We start from the raw sequence: 20,995 nt of genomic DNA on the forward strand, positions 1-20,995 counted from the left end.
AGTAGCTCGCCAAGGCAAAGTGAGTCGATCACCCAGGACTCACTTTGTCTTGGCAATCTAATCTATCGGGCCGATCAGTCTTTCTCTCCCCGACGTCAATTCTGCAGTCGGAGAGGAAGTTCAGGCCAGCCAATTGCTGTCTGGCTGGGCGGAACTTTCTCTCCGACGGCAGAATTGACGTCGGGGAGAGGAAGACTGATCGGCCCGAAGCAGGGAGAGCATGCGTCGGCGTCGGCTTTGGGGCCTGTTATCCATTGGTGGGTCCTGTTCCCCGATGGCAGCGGCAGTGGCTTGGGGAACGGCAGGGAGAAAGAAAGAAAGGGGGCAGGCAGGGAGACAGAAGGAAAGAAGAGAAACAGAAAAAAAGAAAGAAAGGTCAGGGAGAGAGGAAGAAAAAGTTGGGGGAGGGAATGAGGTGTGGAGGAGAGAAAGCATACAGGCTGATAGAAGGGAAGAAAGATTGGATACACAGTCAGAAGAAGAAAGTGCAACCAGAGACTCATGAAATTACCAGACAAGGTAGGAAAAATGATTTTATTTTAAATTTAGCAAAGTGGAGGCAGTATTACCACAGTTTTCAAAGGAATTTGCCCAAATAACTTAATAGTTAACTGGGTAAATTCCCAGAGATGAAAACTTCCCTTCACTTACTATGCACAGTTCTGAATTTATATCTGCTGTCTATATTTTACAATATGGTCCCCCTTTACTAAACCGCAATAGTGGTTTTTAGCGCAGGGAGCCTATGAGCGTCAAGAGCAGCGCTGGACATTCAGCGCAGCTCCCTGTGCTAAAAACTGCTATTGTGGTTTAATAAAAAGGATGGAGGGTATATTTGTCTATTTTTGTATGCTATAAAAACCAAATTCAGAGAGAGACTGAGAGCTGTTGACGAAGAGCTACGTGTGTGTCTTTCTTCCATTCCAGCCAGAATATCAGCTTTGTGTTCAGCCAAACAGGCCCAGGTTTCGCACTGAATAAAGTATTTTATAATTTTTCACTATTCTGTTTACTTAATATTTCATAATAAAGTAATTATAAAATACTTTCTTTGTGCTTATTTGATTCCTATTCAAGAGAATTACTTTATATATAGTCAATATAGGCAGAGAGTTAAATTTTTTAACATTTTCTAATGGTGGTGTGCCTCGTGATTTTTTTCATGAAACAAGTGTGCCTTTGCCCAAAAAAGGTTGAAAAACACTGGTCTAGATAATACAAAATTGATGTTGTCACACCGATAAGTTACATTACATTACATTACATTAGGGATTTCTATTCCGCCATTACCTTGCAGTTCAAGGCGGATTACAAAAGAATTATCCAAGATGTATTACAACAAGAACTTACAAAAAAAAAAAAAATTTGGTCATTTTCAAAAAGAGTGAGAAATGGGTAAGGTTATTTGTTTGGGGTAGTTGGCTTTAGTGAGAGGTGAAGTTTGAGACTTGCGGTATTATTTCTTTTTTCAGAGTTTTCTTGAAGAGTATGGTCTTTATTTCTTTTTTAAAAGTCTTGTAGTCGAGGGATGCTGACAGTAGATTGGCAATTTGGTTGAGTGCTTTGTTGAATAATGTGTTATGAAGCCTGTTTGGTTTGGATGAAGGATGTGGGGTTTTTCTACGAAATCTGAGATTTGTTTGAATACTACTTTTTCTGTTAGTTTGGCGAGGAAAGAAAGATTGGCAATCGGTCTATAGTTTGCTGAGTCATAGACAGAGTCTGAGTGGGTCTTACTGTCACTTCTTTCCAGGATTTTGGGAGGGTGCTTGTGGATAGACTGGAGGAGATCAAATTGTGGATGATAGGGCCAAAAATAGAGAAGAGCTGATTTAATATTGAAGGAGGGATTACTTCGGAAGGAGAACTTATTAAGTTCATGCTTGCTAGTAGTCTTTTTAGGTCATTCATCCTTGGGATGTTTTCTATGCTGTGTGCCTGCAGTGTGTCTAAATCTTAAGGGGGGTGTTTTGGGTGGAATTAGGATGGACTTATGATTTGAACATTTCCTGCAATAAGCTTGGATGTTTGAGTGCTAAAAAAATGTCCAAACTAACCAGATGACCACTGGAGGCCTGAAGGCATGCCTCTCTCCCCCCACTCTCCAAAGTTGTGAATGAAACAGTTCATACCTGTCTTTATGACTGCTAGAGATGTTACGACCAGTATCTAGAGTAGCCTAGTGGTCAGTGTAGTAGACGGCAGAGAAAGGGACCCAGGCCCATATCCCACTCTAACTAGTACACTTGTGGTGGAAAGTGTGAGCCCATCAAAACCCACCCAAAATGTACTGTACTAACATATAGGTGATGCTGCAGGCATAAGGGCTATTGGAGTGGTATATAGTTGGGTACAGTAGGTTTTAGGTGAGTTTTGGAGGTCTCACATTCAATTTAAGGGTGAGATGTGTACCTGGGACCTTTTATGAGAAGTTCACTGTAGTGTCCTCTAGGGTGCCTCACTGCTCAGCTGATCCTTCCTATATCACAATGGCTGGTTTTTGTGCATTTTTCATTTGAACTTTTTTTTTGGGGGGGAATGATTAAGAAAGATAGACACATCAAGGTTAAACACATCTAGAAAATGGCCATTTTCAAAATCAAAAGACCGATATTTTTCTGCTTTGAAAATGACCATTTTCTCTACAGGGGTTTTTAATGTTTATTCAAAATCAGATTTAGATGTCATTCTAAAAATGTCCCTCTCTGTTACGAAGTATAAAAGGGGGTTCAGAGCAGTTACATCCCACGACATACATTTCCACAGTGACTGCAGTCAGGTAGGCCAAGTCCAATTGGGATCTTCACAGATTTTGTATTTTTCACCCAAGTACTGGATAGAAACTGCCATGTTAACTGGAGAATCCAGCCAAAAGAAAGTCATGTCATTCAAGGATTTGGTTTTGCTTTCTTTCTTCCTGTGAACTAAACAGGAGCCCTTGCCCCACATTTTCAGTACATATCATTTGCTTTTACCTGCACCGACTGTGTGGTCTGGCTTACTTGGGCCCTGGACCCACCCTCATAATACTACTCGCTTCTAAATCTCCACCTCCAGATACTCACACTGGCCCCCTGAATCATGCAGACGAAGAGGGAGGGCTCCAGGGATTCCAGCTCTCTGTCCTAGTCAAAGGATACAGGAGGCTTTCCCTTCCTAGGGTTATCAGATTTTCCTGAAGGAAAATCCAAACCCGTGGCCATGCCCCCAGCCCCACTGCCAGTCGTGATTTTGATGGGAAGCTTTTCAAAACCCAAACATCTGGTAACCTTATCCCTTCCCGCACAGGACACTTTCCAACTTTTCCACCAAAAGAGAAATAACTGAGCAGGTTCAACCCAGACATTAACCCCTGGAGGTATCAAAGTCAGAATCTGGGACAAGTATCAAGAGGAAATGTAGAGCAATGCAATGGATAATTGGGAGTTCTCTGTCTTTTTCAGTGAAGCCAAATCCCCCTGTAAACCTGACTATAAGAAACATCAGTAGAAACCAGCTGATGCTGAGCTGGAACGCGGAATACAACAACAACTGCTTGGAGTTCCTTGTGCGCTTCAAAAGCAACACCGACACCAACTGGATGGTAAATATTCATCTGTCTCACAAGATAAGTTGATTCTTCTCATCTAGTTTGTTTAACTCTTGCTTTGCACCGCACAGAACCAGTTGTACAATGTCGAGGGTGGTTTAGCCTGAAGACCTTCAATCCGTCTGTTGTCCGAGGCTTTTTCCACCCTTGACATATTAAGTCTGGCCTGTGCATATGCAATATTTTTCTATCTTGCAAGGTCCATGTGAATGAGTGATTTATAAATATTCATGTTTGAACATTTCCCATTCATATCTCTCACCCAGTGATCATATGAAGGGCAATTTGATACCTATCAGGTGTCGCAGATACAAAAATATACATAAATACAAAATAACGCAGATACAAAAATAACTGGCGTCTTCACAGGTAAAGGAAGTGGCAGCAGAGTGACAAAACATTACTCTGGTCAGGAGAGAGTGATTAAGGACTATTTTGTAAGGAGGTTAAGTGCCTCGATTCCTGGCTTTCCTTATTTCTTTATCCATCCTTCTTGGGGACTTTAACATTCAGGCTGAAGAACCTTCTGACTCTTATTCCTCTTTCAACTCTAACCTCTTCACTCAGGGCAAGATGCACAAATCTACCTCTCCATACCAGATATCTCTACAGGAGTTCAGGCCCGAATTTCAACCTACCTGTCCGACATTGCCGCTTGGATGTCTCGCCGCCATCTCAAACTGAATATTGATAAAACTGAACTCCTTATCTTTTTGCCTAAATTCACCTCCCCACTCTCACCATTCTCTATTTCTGTAGATAACACTATCCTCCTCACTGTCTTGTCAGCTCGCAACCTTGGGGTGATCTTTGACTCCTCTCTTTCCTTCTCTGCTCATATCTAAGAAACCGCAAAATCCTGTCACTTCTTCCTCTATAATATTACCAAAATCCGTCCTCTTCTCTCTGAACACACTACCAAAATCCTTGTCCACGCTCTCATCACCTCGCGCTTAGACTACTGCAACGTACTTCTCTCAGGCCTCCCGTGCACCCGTCTCTCACCTCTTCTATCTGTTCAAAATTCTGCTGCACGACTCGTATTCCGTGAGAGCCACTATTCTCACATTGCCCCCTCCTTAAGTCGCTTCATTGGCTCCCCGTCCATCTCTGAATGTAATTTAAACTCCTCTTGCTGACTTATAAGTGCATTCACTCTGAAGCCCCCCAATATCTCTCATCACTTATCTCCCCCATGCTCCTCCCCGTGATGTCCGTTCATCGGGCAAACCCCTATTATCTGTACTCTTCTCTTCCACTGCCAACTCCAGACTCTGTCCCTTCTTTCTTGTGATACCATATGCCTGAAACAGGCTGCCTGAATCAATACGTCATGCTCCGTTCCTGGCAGTGTTCAAATCCAAGCTAAAGGCCCACTTTTTTTTAACTGCTTTCAACTCTTAACTCCCCCTCACTGCTGTCAGATACCTAGACCCACTATAATCTCCCCAACCCTGAAATGTCCTGTCTAAATTAGATTGTAAGCTCTTCTGAGCAGGGACTGTTTATTGTATGTTTATTGTATTAATTTTAATATTTATATACCACTTATTACCTAAGTGGTTTACATTCAGGTACTCAAGCATTTTTCCCTTTCTGTCCCGATGGGCTCACATTCTATCTAATGTACCTGGGGAAAAGGGGGATTAAGTGACTTGCCCAGGGTCACAAGGAGTAGCATGGGATTTGAACCCACAACTTCAGGGTGCTGAGGCTGTAGCCTTTCAGCACTATAGAAATAAATAGTAGTTTCCAAGTTTATTGTAAATTTGATAAAACGCTTATCAAAATACTAAGGGGCTCATAATCGAAAGAGAAAAACGTCCAAAAACCGGCCTAAGTCGGCACTTGGACAATCATAAACGAAAGACGTCCAAGTGCCGATAATCAAACCGGGTTTTGGACATATTTCTAAACGACCTAGGCCTTCATAGTGCCACTGAACAACCATAGCTAAATGGGGTGTGTCAGGAGGAGTGTCGAGGGCAGGATTTCGGCGGGACGTGGGCTGGCTTAGACTTAGTCGTACAGCACATGATCGACGGAACTTGGACGTTGTGACTTAGACCATTTAAAATATGGTCTAAGTCACAAAAACCCACCTAAAGTCACCAGATAAGCACTGCAAACACACAATACAGACCCCTACACACTACCCCAGTGATCACCGACCCCCCCCAACCCCATAAAAATCATAATCACACCTTTAAACTTCAGCCTCCAGAACATCATCACCTGGCAGCCTGGCATAGGAAAGCCTAGTCATCCTGCACAGAAGTGACTTAAGTCGTCCATGGGTTAGGGACCCATGGAGAGGAGGCCCCATGCCCATAAGCCCCTGTAATCACTGCATTGTTACTGAAACATGCGCACTCCCCTATACACCCCCAAAACCCTTTTGTACTGGCATATAAGTGGCTCCTGCAGCCATAAGGGCTATTAGGGTGGTAGATAAGTGGGTCTAGGGCAGTGGTTCCCAAACCTGTCCTGGGGGACCCCCAGCCAGTCAGGTTTTCAAGATATCCCTAATGAATATGCATGAGAGAGATTTGCATATAATGGAAGTGACAGGTATGCAAATCTCTCTCATGCATATTCATTAGGGATATCTTGTAAACCTGACTGGCTGGGGGTCCCCCAGGACAGGTTTGGGAACCACTGTTCTAGGGGATTCTGGAGGTGGTTTGGGGGGGCTCACCATGACCTATAAGGGAGCTGTAGTGAGATGAAGACATGGCACCCTTTTTGTGAAGTTCACAGCATTGCCCTGTAAGGTACCCCACTATTTAGGTGCCATGGCTGGGTCTTCAGTCCATCACTTTGCAGACCCCTCCCATGTCCAACAGGGCTTGTTCTAGGCATTTTTGACTTGGATGAAAAGTTGGATGAAAATGTGGTATAAAGATGGATGATTTAGCGACTTGGATGATCAGATCGGCAGGACGTATACTTAGACGATTTTCGAAAGGGAAAAAAATTTGGATGTATTGTTTGAAAATGTGTCCTAAGCTGTTTTTTACTTTGGACGACTTGTGACTTAGATGAAAACTTAGCCGTTCCTTTCGATTATGCCCCTCCACACGTATTACAACAATAAAATAGGGATAAGAACAGCGATAAAAACAACGGTATTAAACAGACGAAATATACGCAGACGAACAAGACACAAAATAAATGTAATAAGAACAAAAAGATAGGGGGGAGAACTACAATAAATACAGTAGCAATAAATCGCCGACAATAAATCTACCACACTGACCAAGGTCCTCAAATTCAAAGACACAAACTTCCAAGGCATGGGTTCCTTTGTTCACCAGGCACTGCAAAGCCAAGCAGAAACCGATAGCGTGGAAGAAATGTGGTCGACTTTGAAAGCCACGACACAGGAAGTGACAAACCGCTATGTTAAATTAGTAAGTAAACGGCGAAGGAACAATAAGCCGCAATGGTTCACTGCGGAGATCTCAGACCTCATCAAGGAGAAGAAAAAAGCATTCATCTCTTACAAACAATCAGGGAAGCAGGACTCTAGAGCAGACTACCTGGCCAAATCAAAAGCCATCAAAACAGCAGTCAGGGAGGCTAAATTCCACATGGAAGAGTCTCTGGCAAAGAACATCCAGAAGGGAGATAAATCCTTCTTCAGGTATATCAGTGACAGAAGAAAAAACTCAGGCGGGATTGTACATCTTAGGAATCCAGACGGAGACTATGTCGAAAAAGACTCGGAAAAAGCCCAACTGTTAAATGAATACTTCTGCTCAGTCTTCACCCAAGAAGCGCCGGGGCTCGGCCCTCAGCTACAGAAAAGGGTTGACTCAGTTGACCTGTTTAGTAACTTCGAGTTTACGCCCAGCAGTGTCTACGGTGAACTGTCAAAGCTCAAGGTTAACAAGGCAATGGGGCCTGACAACCTATACCCCAGGGTGCTCAGGGAGTTGAGTGATGTCTTGGCGGAGCCACTGTCCTTGCTCTTCAACCTCTTCCTTAGTACAGGCAGCGTCCCGTTGGACTGGAAGACGGCTAACGTCATTGCACTCCACAAGAAAGACTCAAGATGGAGGCAGCAAATTACAGACCAGTGAGTCTAACATCAATAGTGAGCAAACTAATGGAAACTCTAATCAAATGCCAATTGGATAAGATCCTGAACGAGGAGAATCTACGGGATCCCCGTCAACATGGATTTACTAAGGGGAGATCATGCCAATCCAACCTGATCAGCTTCTTTGACTGGGTGATGGGGAAGCTAGATGTTGGGGAGTCCCTGAACATCGTATACCTGGACTTTAGCAAAGCATTCGATAGCGTACCACACCGCAGGTTGCTGAGCAAGATGAGTTCTATAGGATTGGGCAACACATTGACGAAATGGGTTAGGAACTGGCTTGGAGGTAGGCTTCAAAGGGTAGTGGTGAACGGCACCCCCTCCGAAATGACGGAGGTGATTAGTGGAGTGCCCCAGGGCTCGGTTTTGGGCCCGATCCTATTCAACATCTTTATAAGAGACTTGGCAGAAGGGCTTCGAGGTAAAATAACATTATTCGCCGATGACACCAAACTAAGTAATGTAGTGGGCAAATGCACAATGGACGAAGATTCAATGCCCGACAACATGATGCACGACCTACTCCTACTGGAGCGCTGGTCTAGGGCCTGGCAACTCAGCTTCAATGCCAAAAAATGCAAAGTTATGCACCTGGGCAGCCAAAATCCATGCAAGACTTATACCCTTAATGGCGAGATCCTCAAGAACGGTAGCAGAACGAGACTTAGGGGTGATCGTCAGTGAGGACATGAAGGCTGCCAATCAAGTGGAGCAAGCTTCATCCAAGGCAAGACAAATCATGGGTTGCATACGAAGGGGTTTCGTCAGCCGTAAGCTGGAAGTCATTATGCCATTGTATAGATCCATGGTGAGGCCCCACTTGGAATACTGTGTGCAATTCTGGAGGCCGCATTATCACAAGGATGTGCTGAGACTGGAGTCGGTTCAGAGAATGGCCACCCGGATGATCTCAGGACTCAAGGATCTCCCGTACGAAGAACGGCTAGACAAATTACAGCTATACTCGCCCGAGGAGCGCAGAGAGAAGGGAGACATGATCAAGATGTTCAAGTATCTCATGGGCCGCATCGAGGCAGAGGAAGATATCTTCTTTTTCAAGGGTCCCACAGCAACAAGAGGGCATCTGTGGAAAATCAGGGGCGGGAAACTGCGAGGTGACACCAGGAAATTCTTTTTCACTGAAAGGGTGGTTGATCGCTGGAATAGTCTTCCACTGCTGGTGATTGAGGCCAGCAGCATGCCTGATTTTAAGGCCAAATGGGATCGACACATAGGATCTATTCACAGGGCAAAGGTAGGGGAGGGTCATTAGGGTGGGCAGGCTAGATGGGCCTTATCTGCCGTCTATTTCTATGTTTCTAACCTGGGAGCAATTTTGCTTTTCCAGGCTACACTCAGCACAAATAGCATACAAGTTACATACACACTATTTGTGTTGAGCAGCCCAGTAAAAAGGGGAGGAACTGTGCCTGGTGCCTGCACAAAAGAGCAAATTGGTGCAGCTCCCAATTGCTGGAGTTATCAAGCAATTTTTTTTTTTTATTTGGGACTTGCCCAGAATCAAACCCACAAGCTCTGGCTGCCAAGACAGGAGCTCTAACCACTAAGCCACTTCTCCACACTGTATAGGGTTGTGCTTGAGCTCTGATAAGTAGCAGCAAACCCCCCCCCCCCCAAAAAAAAAAACCAACAACAAAACACGTCCTAGGCTGGAAAGTTTTTTTGTTTCTTTGTTAGAGATTAAGCACAGGAAGGGTGGTTACAGCTCCTGCCTCAGCAGCCTGAGGCTGTAGGTTTGATCCTGAGCTCTTGTGCATCTGTTATGTGACTGCATGCCCCATCCCTAAAAGCTCCCTTCTGCCCATACACTCACATAACAGATACACAAACATCTACTGGCAGCTCCAGACTTCCTGTTCAATTTTACCCAGCATTCCCTTTTGTGCATTACAAGGAGAGCTCATTTCTAATCTAATCTTTGGTTCATCTCCCAGTGGAGCTCGACTCAGTTCACATAGAATTAAGACTAGAGTACATAGCAGAAAACATAGGAGAAGGAAGAGCTAATTAAAAACTAAAGTACAAGAAAAATAACTATAATATTACCATTTCGTTGAGGCTGTAGTTAAACCATTTAAAAATTGCGAGAACAACAAATTTACAAAATCAGGAATTTACAAAATAATTGCAGCTGGCCTAAAAGCTTAATGGAGTCAGGAAGTTCATTCCAGATTTCTATAAACTTGAAAACAAAAGATCGACTAAGCTTCCCAGTAGATTTAATTCCCTTAAATGAAGGGAAGGCTAACATATCTTTGTGTGTTTCTCAAATGGCAAAGTCTAAGGGAACAAAAGGATCAAATATTCCATAGAGAAGCTTGAAGATTATGCATGCGCATTTAAACCGGATCCTAAAGTGAACTGGGAGCCAGTGAAGCTTTATCAACAAAGGGGAAACATTATCATACTTTGTTTCCCCAAAATGAGCTTAGCTGCAGTATACTAATGAGCTCCTTGTAATGAATTGGATACTATAACAAATCGATGAAAGCCCCAAGAACACTTTTGTGCATCCTGCCCTCAATCTCTAGCTATGCTCTTGCATGGCCACTTCCTTGATCTTGTCATCGTCTTCAGCTGCTTAATCTCCACCTTCGTTCTTCCCCTCTCAGATTATCATCTGATAACCACCCCACAGTCTTGTCAATCACCACCAACACATTTAGGAATTTTCAGGCTAGTGCGCCTAGCCCTGTCTCCACCACTATTCCATCTCTCCCCATGTCCACTAGCCTAGATACACTAAAGAGGATCAGAAAGAGCATGTGGGTCTCTCCAATCCAATATTTTTGGCCAATTCAAAAAGAGCTTTTGATGCACTAATAGGTTTGCATGCAAATGATTCATACGGAGTTTCATCGTAATCCCCGACTCTCCCGTCAGACTGATGGCTGTGAGAGTGACTCTCACACATGCACAGAGCCGGCAGTGAAAGCCTGAACAGCTGAGAGGCAGGCGAAGTCCCGAAAGCAGCCTCCTGCCACTCAACTGTTCAGGGCAGGAAACTTTTTTTTTTTAGTGGGCACAGATGTTGTGCGTGTTACACATGCATAATATCTGCCCCATTAAAAAACAAAACAAAACACACCACCTTCACCGATGACAGCCCTCCTCAATGAACCAGCACTGGGAACTGAACATACACACACACACACACTCCCGTGACAGCGAAAATTGCAGGAGGGATGCCCACTCCTTCCTGCCATGGTGAGCCCCCCTCCCCTTGCATGCGAGAAAATTGGTTGGAGGGAAGCCTACTCCCTCCTGCCAATGGAGGGCCCCCTAAACCATCCCCTACTTTCCCCCTTCGCCCCCCCCAAAAAAAGGCAGGAAGAATGTCCACTCCCTCCTGCCACTGGATGCTTCCTCGAACCCACCCCCCCATGCCTTTTCTGTTGGAGGGAAGCATGATCCCTCTGCTTTTATGGCCAGCCGATCCAAAATGGCGGGCCTTCCCTCCTCAGTGCATCATATGATGCACGAGGAGGGGCCCAAGGCCCTGATTGGGTGAGGGGTCAGGCATCTGAGCCAATCAGGGCCTTGGGCTCCTCCTTATGCATGCACATGGCAGGGATTGTGCCTTTCTCTTATTGCTCTATTAATATGTAGTCAAACACAAGTTCCTCAGATTTTATACTTAGTAACCTTTAGATATAAAATTAAGTTAGAAAGAAAGATATATTACCCAAGTGTTTCTCCCAGATTGGTCTTCAAGCTTCATGGAAGCCTTCTTCCTCTTAGGAAAGAAGGAAGTCCTCCCTTTCCTCTATCCCCTGACACAGGGCCTTATATATCTTAAACCACATACTGTATTTATTTGAATGGAAAGTTCCCAAAATGTCATGTTCTTGTGCCCTAAGGCAAGCTGATGATGCGGTCTTCCTGGGAGGGGGGTGGGGGGGGTAGAGAACTCTCACACCTAGCCCTCTCTCATTGGCCTAGGTCGGCTCTACTCCTGCAATCTTTGAGTACCTCATTGGTCTAGCTCAGTACAGGCCATCAGCCTTTTTCCAGAACTTATCATCTTATCTGGGTCAATATGAGCTCCATTACCTCAGGTACCAGGTCGTTTCCAGAGGACAATGTCATGTCGACCCACAACAAGTATTTCTCATTGGCTATGCCTTGGTTCTTCTTGAACATACACTGAATGGAGTTTCAAATCAAATAGTGTGATTTGGAAAAATAATTGAATAACAATCAAAGGTGACTGTCATTCTGAAAAGCAACCAGACATCTCAGAGACAACTTCCCCCGTCTTCCATTTTATATAATTAACAGCTATCTTACTATTCCCCTGTTATCCCAAAATTCTTATAAAAATATACTCAAAATATTTGGTCCTAACAACTTTCTTCCAGTCTATTCTTGCCCTTGCCAAACACGACTATGACAAACTCTTGTCTGTAACCTTTGTAGTCTATTTGCCACGCTGAAGTCTCTCCTCAAAGTGCCTCCACTCCAATTCCCCCTATGGCTGAGTACTTTCATGACAAGGTCATCCCCCCTTCTCCCACTCAACCTTCCTTGAACCCTGTCACCTGTTCTTCTTTTTCTACAAATCACTAAAGAGGAAACTGCATCTCATCTATCCTTCTTCTGTGATCCCATTCCCACCCATTTACTCAGCTTGATCTCCTCAGACTTTCATTTCCCATTGCAACTGCTCCTGATGCCTGAGAAATCCTTCAGGTGACCCTTCCAGCTCTTATCCTGATTCAGCTTCCTAAGAGTCCATCAGAACCTCTGTAGTAAGCAGCTGGGACTCAGAGAGAAAGCCTAGAGCATTAAGAAAACAGGTTCTGGGGCATTGAGTACAGCTACTGCCGTCAGGATCTTCCCAAGAACATAAGGACCCAACATTCAGCCAGTGGCAGGAAGCGCTTTTGCTGCCCATTAACTACTAGTACGTATTTATATAGCGCTACTAGACATATGCAGCGCTGTACATCAAAACACAGAAGAGACAGTCCCTGCTCTTAAGAAGTTCTTACTGCTTCATGTACTGGGTGCTGAGATGTTCGCTCAGTGGACTCTTCAATCTTCTGTATTAGCGGTTGAGCTAAGCCCAAACACTAAACTAAACTAAAACTCAAGTTTATAGACCGTGTCTTCTCTATACAGATAGAGCTTGACTCGGTTTACAATAAGATTAATAATAATAAGATAAAAGAAGAAAATAACTAAGTTTTCAGATGTTTGCGAACACTGCTGTAGCGCCTTCTCATATCATCCATTTGTTATGGCCTGGATCATTGGTTGGTGTTCTGGGTCTGGCATAAGCCAACTGTTGGAATAGACATTTTAGCCATTGGATCCTGGAAGAATATCTCAGAGCTCCTGGGGGGACCTCAATTTGTAGCTCATACAGTTTGGCTGGGTGACCTTGAAGAAACATAGAAACATAGAAGATGACGGCAGAAAAGGGCTACAGCCCATCAAGTCTGCCCACTCTGCTTACCCACCCCCTGTCTATGCCCTAATGACCCAATTTCCTTATCTTGACCCTCGTAGGGATCCCACATGGGTATCCCATTTATTCTTAAAGTCTGGCACGCTGTCTGCCTCGATCACCTGCACTGGAAGCTTGTTCCAATGATCAACCACTCTCTCTGTGAAGAAATACTTTCTGGTGTCGCCATGAAATTTTCCGCCCCTGAGTTTGAGCGGGTGCCCTCTTGTGGCCGAGGGTCCCTTGAGAAAGAAAATATCATCTTCCACTTCGACACGTCCCGTGAGGTACTTAAATGTTTCGATCATGTCTCCCCTCTTCCTACATTCCTCAAGAGTGTAGAGCTGCAATTTGTTCAGTCTCTCTTCGTACGAGAGACCCTTGAGCCCCGAGATCATCCTGGTGGCCGTCCGTTGAACCGATTCAATTCTGCGCACATCTTTACTGTAATGTGGCCTCCAGAATTGCACACAGTACTCCAGATGAGGTCTCACCATGGCCCTGTACAATGGCATTATGACTTCAGGCTTTCGGCTGACGAAACTTCTATTGATACAACCCAATATCTGCCTTGCCTTAGATGAAGCCTTCTCCACTTGATTGGCAGTTTTCATGTCTGCACTGATGATTACTCCTAAATCTCGTTCTGCTGAAGTCCTAGTTAAAGTTTCTCCGTTCAAGAAGTACGTCCTGCATGGATTTCCGCTTCCGAGGTGCATGACCTTACATTTCTTAGCATTGAAGCCTAGCTGCCAGGTTGAGGACCAACTTTCCAATGTAAGCAGGTCCTGCGCCATATAATTCTGTAAACTGCATTCATTTACTATATTACATAGTTTGGCGTCATCGGCGAATAGTGTTATTTTACCTTGAAGCCCTTGAGTCAGATCCCCTATGAATATGTTGAAAAGGAGTGGACCCAGGACCGAGCCCTGCGGCACTCCACTGGTCACCTCCGATGTTTTAGAGAGGGTACCATTAACCACCACCCTCTGAAGTCTGCCACTCAGCCAATCATTGACCCATGCAGTTAGTGAGTGAGTACGGCAGGAGATGAACGCTGGGAATCGACAAATGTTGGCTATCATATAGACTTCCTAAATGCCTACTTTTGGATATGATTTTTCACCTTTTTTAGCTTGGTGAACCTCTGATCACTGGATATGATACTGTAGATTTTTTGACTTCTTCCTGCTCTGATCTGATTTTAAGCAGCTATGTTTGGAATTTTCTTTTCCCAATTTGGGGCTGCTTGACAAGAAACAAGCAAGATTTTTGCTAGAATGCCTGAGTGTGGTTTGCTGTATAAGATGGACTAGGGAGTTCTACAGTTGGGGCTGGTTTAGGGGAAGGAAGATGGATGGTTCGGGGTAGTTGTGTGAGAGTCAGACACAGTGCTTTGCTGGTATGGGTATGAGAGATGACGGTTACGGATTTGACTCATTTATATGAGGCACTGAGGTCACATGACTGGGATGTTGAATGAATGATCTATTGTTGATTAAGGGGTTGTAAAGTTTACCAGTTAAATAAGAAATAGTGGATAAGAGAGGGGACACTTATGGGTGTTTTGCTTCTTGATTTGCATTAATGTTCACTTTCTTGTAGGATCTGACTTCAAGGTTAGGACTTGTATTTTCATTCGGGTGGGACTGTAGGCTGGGACAATCGCTTCATCCATCTAGCCTCTTGAGGGAGACTAATGGTTTCTTTCCAGCATGTGGACTTACTATTTAAAAATTTATATACAGTACCACATAAAAATGACATGTATACATATTAATAATACTAAACATGTTTCGACAAGACAAACACAATAAAATATTAATGATATTATTAAAACCTTCTTTTAAATTCATCCTACAAGATGGAAAGACAAAATCCCATAAAAACATTTACAGGACGGGAGAGCATTAGCACATGAAGGCATTGACAATTGCATTTTCAACATTTTCTGAAACTTCAGTCTTGATATTTCTTCTTTTTACAGTTTTTGACTCAGCCCCAGAGAGGGTAAAACATGGCTATGTTGGACAATTGAGAATTGTGGTTTTGGACTGACCACCTGCCTATCTGTTCTCGAAAGAAGTCCCACTTAGCCATGGTCTAAATCAACGCTCAACCCTTCCGCTGCTCCTTATCATCTTGCAAAGTCACTTAACCCCCTCCAGGTACAGTAGCACAGGGGTTAAAGCCACCCTGTGGCGTAGTAAGGCTGAGCAGTGCCCGGGCTCTTCAACTTCTCTGCCCTTGTCAGTGTCACTTCCTAGCCAAAAAGGCACAGGGAATGTGTGGCAAGGAGAGGAGTGGGGGTGGGGTGGCAGAGAGGAGGAAGACCATGCCCCCCTTACTCTGCCACTGATTGTGGGTTCACGCTGCTCCTTGTGACCCTGGACAAGTCACTTCATCCCCCCATTGCCCCAGGTATATTAGACAGGTTGTGAGCCTGACAGGGAAAAATGCTCGAGTACCTGAATAAATTCATGTAAACCATTCTGAATGAATAAATAAAAAGAAATTCCTCCTGTCCCCGGGACATTTGCTTTTTGCACTCATCTCCCTTCAAAAGGAAAGCAACTGAACTGATGCAAAAAATCCATCACACAGTCCCATCCGTGGTTTCAGCCAAGGTCCTGTCATCCTGCGTTCGGGATTTCCCATCATAAGCCAAAGAAGCTGAATGCCTAAAATGGGTAAAGCCCCTCCCCCACCCCAAGCTTTGTAATTCCACTAGCATAACTGTAGTGCCCCCTAGTGGTCTGTGACAGGTTTATACACAAAAACCCAGCAACAGAAGCAGGATTTCTCATGCCGCAGTTTCCAATCTTAGGGGTTTATTTCTCAGGCAATTAGTTCCTTTCCCAGGATCAAATAATAGGGTTTTATCGGTGTATTTACATCACAAAAAAAACTATAGAAGCTTTATGGAAGGATTTTATTCATTGACACAAAAGCCAGCCCATCTTCCCCAAGTCCCAGCAATATCATCCCTCCCCCCCCCCCCCCATCTCAGAGCCCTAGAATCAGCCCCAGAAACCACCTCAGCTACATCCAATCCCCCTGCATCAGCTCCAGCCACCTACCTTTCAATCCCCTGAATCAGCAGGAGCTTTGGAACGGGGGAACAGAAAGTGTCTGGGGCTCTGCGGTTTTTGCTATGGGAGAATTTAAAAATAAGAATTGCCTTGTGGACTCCTATAACAACCTCTAGATTTAAGTTGGTGCAAGTGTCACGGTATCTAGCAGGGTTCCCAAATAACTTCACACAACCAAGGGATTTGACAAGAAAAAGAATTGTAAGATGTATTAGATAACAGTAGAAGAGCAGGTAAGCTCTTCAAATAGGTACGTACAATTAAATAATGCAAGATATCAATACTATAGGGTAAATTACAGGTTACTCCTCCAGATTGAAAACAGTTCAATGGCCCGATTAACTTCTATAATCTGCAGTTTGACACGCTTATCATTAAATCGAATACTCAAGTCTGAGGAATGTCATTTGTAGAAATGAGGCCTAATGTATTGGTGTGCACACAATGTTACCAGTCTAAGAAAGTCTCTGGAAATATTGCAGCCGTCTTAGGTTGGGTACCATGGTCCTTGACATCCTTACCGGTCCTGGAGTTAGCTCATCGGCTCAGGAACTCTGGATCACCTACTCCACTAGTTGAAATCAACCCAGTAAAGGAAAACCCTAATTTTAAAAAAGGATCTGACAGAGGAAAGAAAAAAAACAAACCAAACGGAACAGGAGTTTCCTATCTATCCCTTCCCAACAGCAATGGCTTCTGTGCTCACATTCAGGCAGACTCTTCCCACCCATCCTAGGCTCACTATCGCTAACTCCAAAGGTAGGCTCAGAGACAGGTCTCAGCAGGCAGGCTTAAATGCAGACTCCGCCAGTTGTTCCTTCTTTTCTCCTTTTCACAAGGGTCCCTTATGAGGCTCTGCTCCCTGCATCTCACTCTCTGTCCCTCCAGTAGCACGGGCTTCTGCGGCTTGGTCCTCCCCCTCTTTAGGCAGATCTCTTCTCCTCCAGCCCCCTCTTCCAACTAGGCTTTCCCACTTCAGTGTCCCCTGCAACTCTGCTCTGGCCCAGGCTTGTCTGTGTTTCCTCTTCCTCCGGTCAGCCTGCTTCTTCCTTACTCCTGCAGCATGGCTAAGGTGACCATATGTCCGGTTTTCAACGGGACAGTCCCGTTGTTCGATTCCCTGTCCCGTTGTCCCCACACACAGCTTCGGGATGCTGAAATGTCCCGTTTTCAGGGACAGTGTCCTGAAGCTGTGCTCGAGGACAACGGGACAGGCAATTGCTTCCCCTCAGCCTCTCTCCAGCGCCATTCAAACCACCCCCACCCAGTCCGCTGCTTGCCGACCAGAATTCTTCATCCCGACGTCAATTCTGACGTCGGAGAGGAAGTTCCGGGCCAGTCAGGCAGTGATTGGCTGGCCCGGAATTTCCTCTTGACGTCAGAATTGACGTCGGGAAGAAGGATTCTGCCTAATCTTCTGAACCGCTTCCTTAATTTGCCCCTTGACTCTGGCCACCTCTCGCTGCAGATCAGCTTTCGTTATTGCAGCCAAGTTAGGAGACAGGGAGGCAGCCCGCGGTTCATCCTGACCCGACTCAAGCTGGGAATCGCTATCACCCGAACCATTTTAGAACCGCTCCCATGCGGTGCAGGGCTCTATACTCCAATCCTCCCAACGGCACATTGTCAATCATCGGTTTCTTTATGGCGGCATCACTCTGCTCCCCCACTCTTCCGATTGCAGGAATGAACTGGTAAGGGCCAGGAAAAGGGGTACTAGCGCTAAATCGGGAGGTTTTAAGTCTCAAACAAGTCGGAGCTTCAGCTCTAACAGGCCATACTATCGGATGATGTCACCTGAAGCCAGGGAAGAAGGATTTTGGATTGCAAGCAGCGGCAGCGGATCGGGGGTGGTGGAATTGGGCGTGGTAGGGATGAAGGTAAGCAGGCTGGCTATGGGGGAGGGGCTGGGACAAAGGCTGGAAGGCAGTGAGGGGGACATAGGAAGGAAGGAGAGAAAGAAGGGGGATTGTAAGTAGAAGAAATACTAGAGAGATAAAGGCCTGGACCAAAGGAGAAAGACAGGAGGCAGAAGCAGGACTATGGAAGGTGCAGAGGGGGAGAGACTCTGAGGAAGAGCAGAGAGAGGCAAGATCATGACAGAGGAGGGAGAAAGAGGGAGACCTGGAACAAAGTACAAAGGAGAACTGACACTGGATCTGGGGGCACTAAGGACATAGGAAAGAGGGAGGGAATAGAAAGGAATAATTGTTGGGCCTGAGTGCAGAAAGAAAGAAATTAAAGAAAGGATGCACAGTCAGAAGAAAATGCCAGAGAATCATGAAATCACCAGACAGCAAAGGTAGGAAAAATGATTTTTTTTTCAATTTAGTGATCAAAATGTGTCAGTTTTGAGAATTTATATCTGCTGTATATATTTTGCACTATATTTGTCTATTTTTCTATAGTTACTGAGGTGACAACTTTGAAAACCCTCAAATATAAATGATAACATTTTCTTTGCGTATAGGGTGCTTTGTGGGTTTTTTTTAATTTTATGGTTACTGTTATGAAATAATAAGATATTGTGTGTACATGAAAAATGAATGGAAGAAATTGGGGGCGGGGCTAGGGCGAGATTGGGGGGTGGGGCTAGGGTGGGATTGTTGGCGGGACTGAATATTAATAGATGTCCCGTTTTGATGAAAAAAATAAATGGTCACGTTAAGCATGGCTCCACTCTCTTCCATCCCTGGATTTTGTCATCTTCTTCCCAGTCTCCCTTGGGGTTCATCTCCTCCCTGGTGTCTGATTGGTGCAGGCTTGTAGCTGGGCAATGACTCTCCTTTGTTCAATCTGCTCAAATTTCGCACCAGTCTGAGTAGTTGGCTGTTTGCTGCATCCTCTCCTATAGGCCCCCTCTTCTGGCAGGCCCGCCTTGTCCCCTGATTGGACAACTCCCCCTTCAGTACTGCCTTTTTCTTCTGCTGGACTCCCGATTGGCCCAGCACTCTCAGCCCTCCCCTGCAGCTCCTGTGTTCCCTTATTTACACCCTGACATTTCTCTACCCATTCCATCCTATCAAATTCACAATTTAGTTTATACAAGTACCATCAGCATTTTCTTTAAGTCCTCTATTTAGACTCAAAGGTCTGTACCTTGGTGCACATAAAATTAACAGTCTCTACAGAGTCTCCTTATAATTGCACAAATGTTTGTGTTCTAGTACATGTAATCTGCCAAGTATCTTGGAGGATCCCCTGGGGAGATGGGGATCCTCAGGGGCATCAACAATTTGTTGCTCACATGTCCCAGGTTCCACTTCTGTGTCAGCTAGTCCCTCTAACTCAGGACCCCATCCTACATCTGCCACCCTCTACCTCAGGCTCTATTTCTGTATATGCTGCCCCAAGGGTGGAAGTCACATTTTCATCTGTAGTACAAGTACCAGGTTCCCCTAATAACAAATACAGAACACCATTTTCCCCCTCGTTACTTTCGCACTCTTCCAATCTGACATTTCAGACGATTCTGGGGTAAACTCTGGTCCCTATGTACTACTTTGGCAGGCCCCCCATCTTCATGGGTGACTGAGGCTATTACCACTAGGTTCATGCACCTGGTCGACCACATACACTGTCCCTCCCATATGTCCTGTATGTTGTGGCGACCGGGGAACCTCCGGACTCACAGCACCCTGTCTCCTCTCTTCAAGAGGACTCCTTTCACCCTCCGGTCATACCACCACTTCCTTTCAGCCACTTGATTGGCTATCTCCCAGGACAAGGTCATCTTATCATGGTGCTGCTTGACCCAGGCATCTAAGGTGGCAATTGTCCCCTCCTCTTCTCTGGCATAAATGTCCGCGAACAATCGTGAGTCCCTCCCAAACATGAGGTAGAATGGTGCGTACCCTGTTGACGTGTCTTCTTTGCAGGTAGCAGAACCCTCAGCATCTCATGCAGGGTTCGGTTAAAGCACTCGCACTGTCCATTACCTTGAGGGTGGTAAGGGGATAATCTCAGACTCAAAAGCCCATCCTTGGTCTGAATGTAGTCTCCTTGGTGCACATAATGAACTATCCAGTGCTTTACTATGGCTATTGCGACAGTTAAGGCTGTCTGTGGGCATTGCAATCGTATAGTGTGTGAATATGTCTGTTATGACCAAGACATCGTGGAGATGATGATCTTGATAAACAGTTTACTGTGAGAAAGTCTTCACAAGTAAAAGCGATTCATATACTTAAAAATCCAAATGGTACACAGTATCAGATCTGTGGTGTGGACCCGACATGGTCCATGTTTCGATAACAGACAAACATTCTTCTGGGGTCCGTTCTTATAAAATCCAGTTGGATAGGCGTGAGGTAGGCATCTACACTGAGGTACCAACCCATGCCTACCTGAAAATTGAGCATGCTTAGGGGCAGAGTTTGGGCATGGAATGACTTAGGTGCCAGTATTGTAGGCCAAGAAAACCCTGGCCTAATATACTGGCACCTCAGTTAAAGAACTTGAGTTAGGCGCTGCTATAAATGGCGCTTAACTTTGAATTACACACAGTAAGTGCTAGGCACCGTTTATAGAATCAGGTCCTAAATACTAAGAAGCCCATTGGGTCAGACCAATGGTGCATTATAGCCTTTATGGCCACGCCAAACCCTTAACACTGCTTGAAGAATTTCCCCAGAGTGCCCTTCTCAGCAGAGAATATCTGGGCTTAATTCACAGCCTAAAAGCTGAATGTCAGGCCCTGTGAATATACAGTATATCAGATCTCTGGCCAT

General features: G+C 45.0%; 1 protein-coding gene across 3 annotated transcripts in view; it reads left to right on the top strand.

The window, feature by feature from the left end:
- IL2RG (interleukin 2 receptor subunit gamma) overlaps positions 1 to 20,995 on the top strand; it is a 99,693-nt gene that overhangs the window by 58,967 nt on the left and 19,731 nt on the right. For all 3 annotated transcript variants that reach the window (XM_033946259.1, XM_033946258.1, XM_033946257.1), the window contains one exon: positions 3,444 to 3,583. In XM_033946259.1, coding sequence (XP_033802150.1) covers positions 3,444 to 3,583 — 140 coding nt within the window. The remainder of the gene's footprint in view (positions 1 to 3,443; positions 3,584 to 20,995) is intronic.

Source organism: Geotrypetes seraphini, chromosome 5, assembly GCF_902459505.1.
Source record: "Geotrypetes seraphini chromosome 5, aGeoSer1.1, whole genome shotgun sequence".
Taxonomy (NCBI): domain Eukaryota; kingdom Metazoa; phylum Chordata; class Amphibia; order Gymnophiona; family Dermophiidae; genus Geotrypetes; species Geotrypetes seraphini.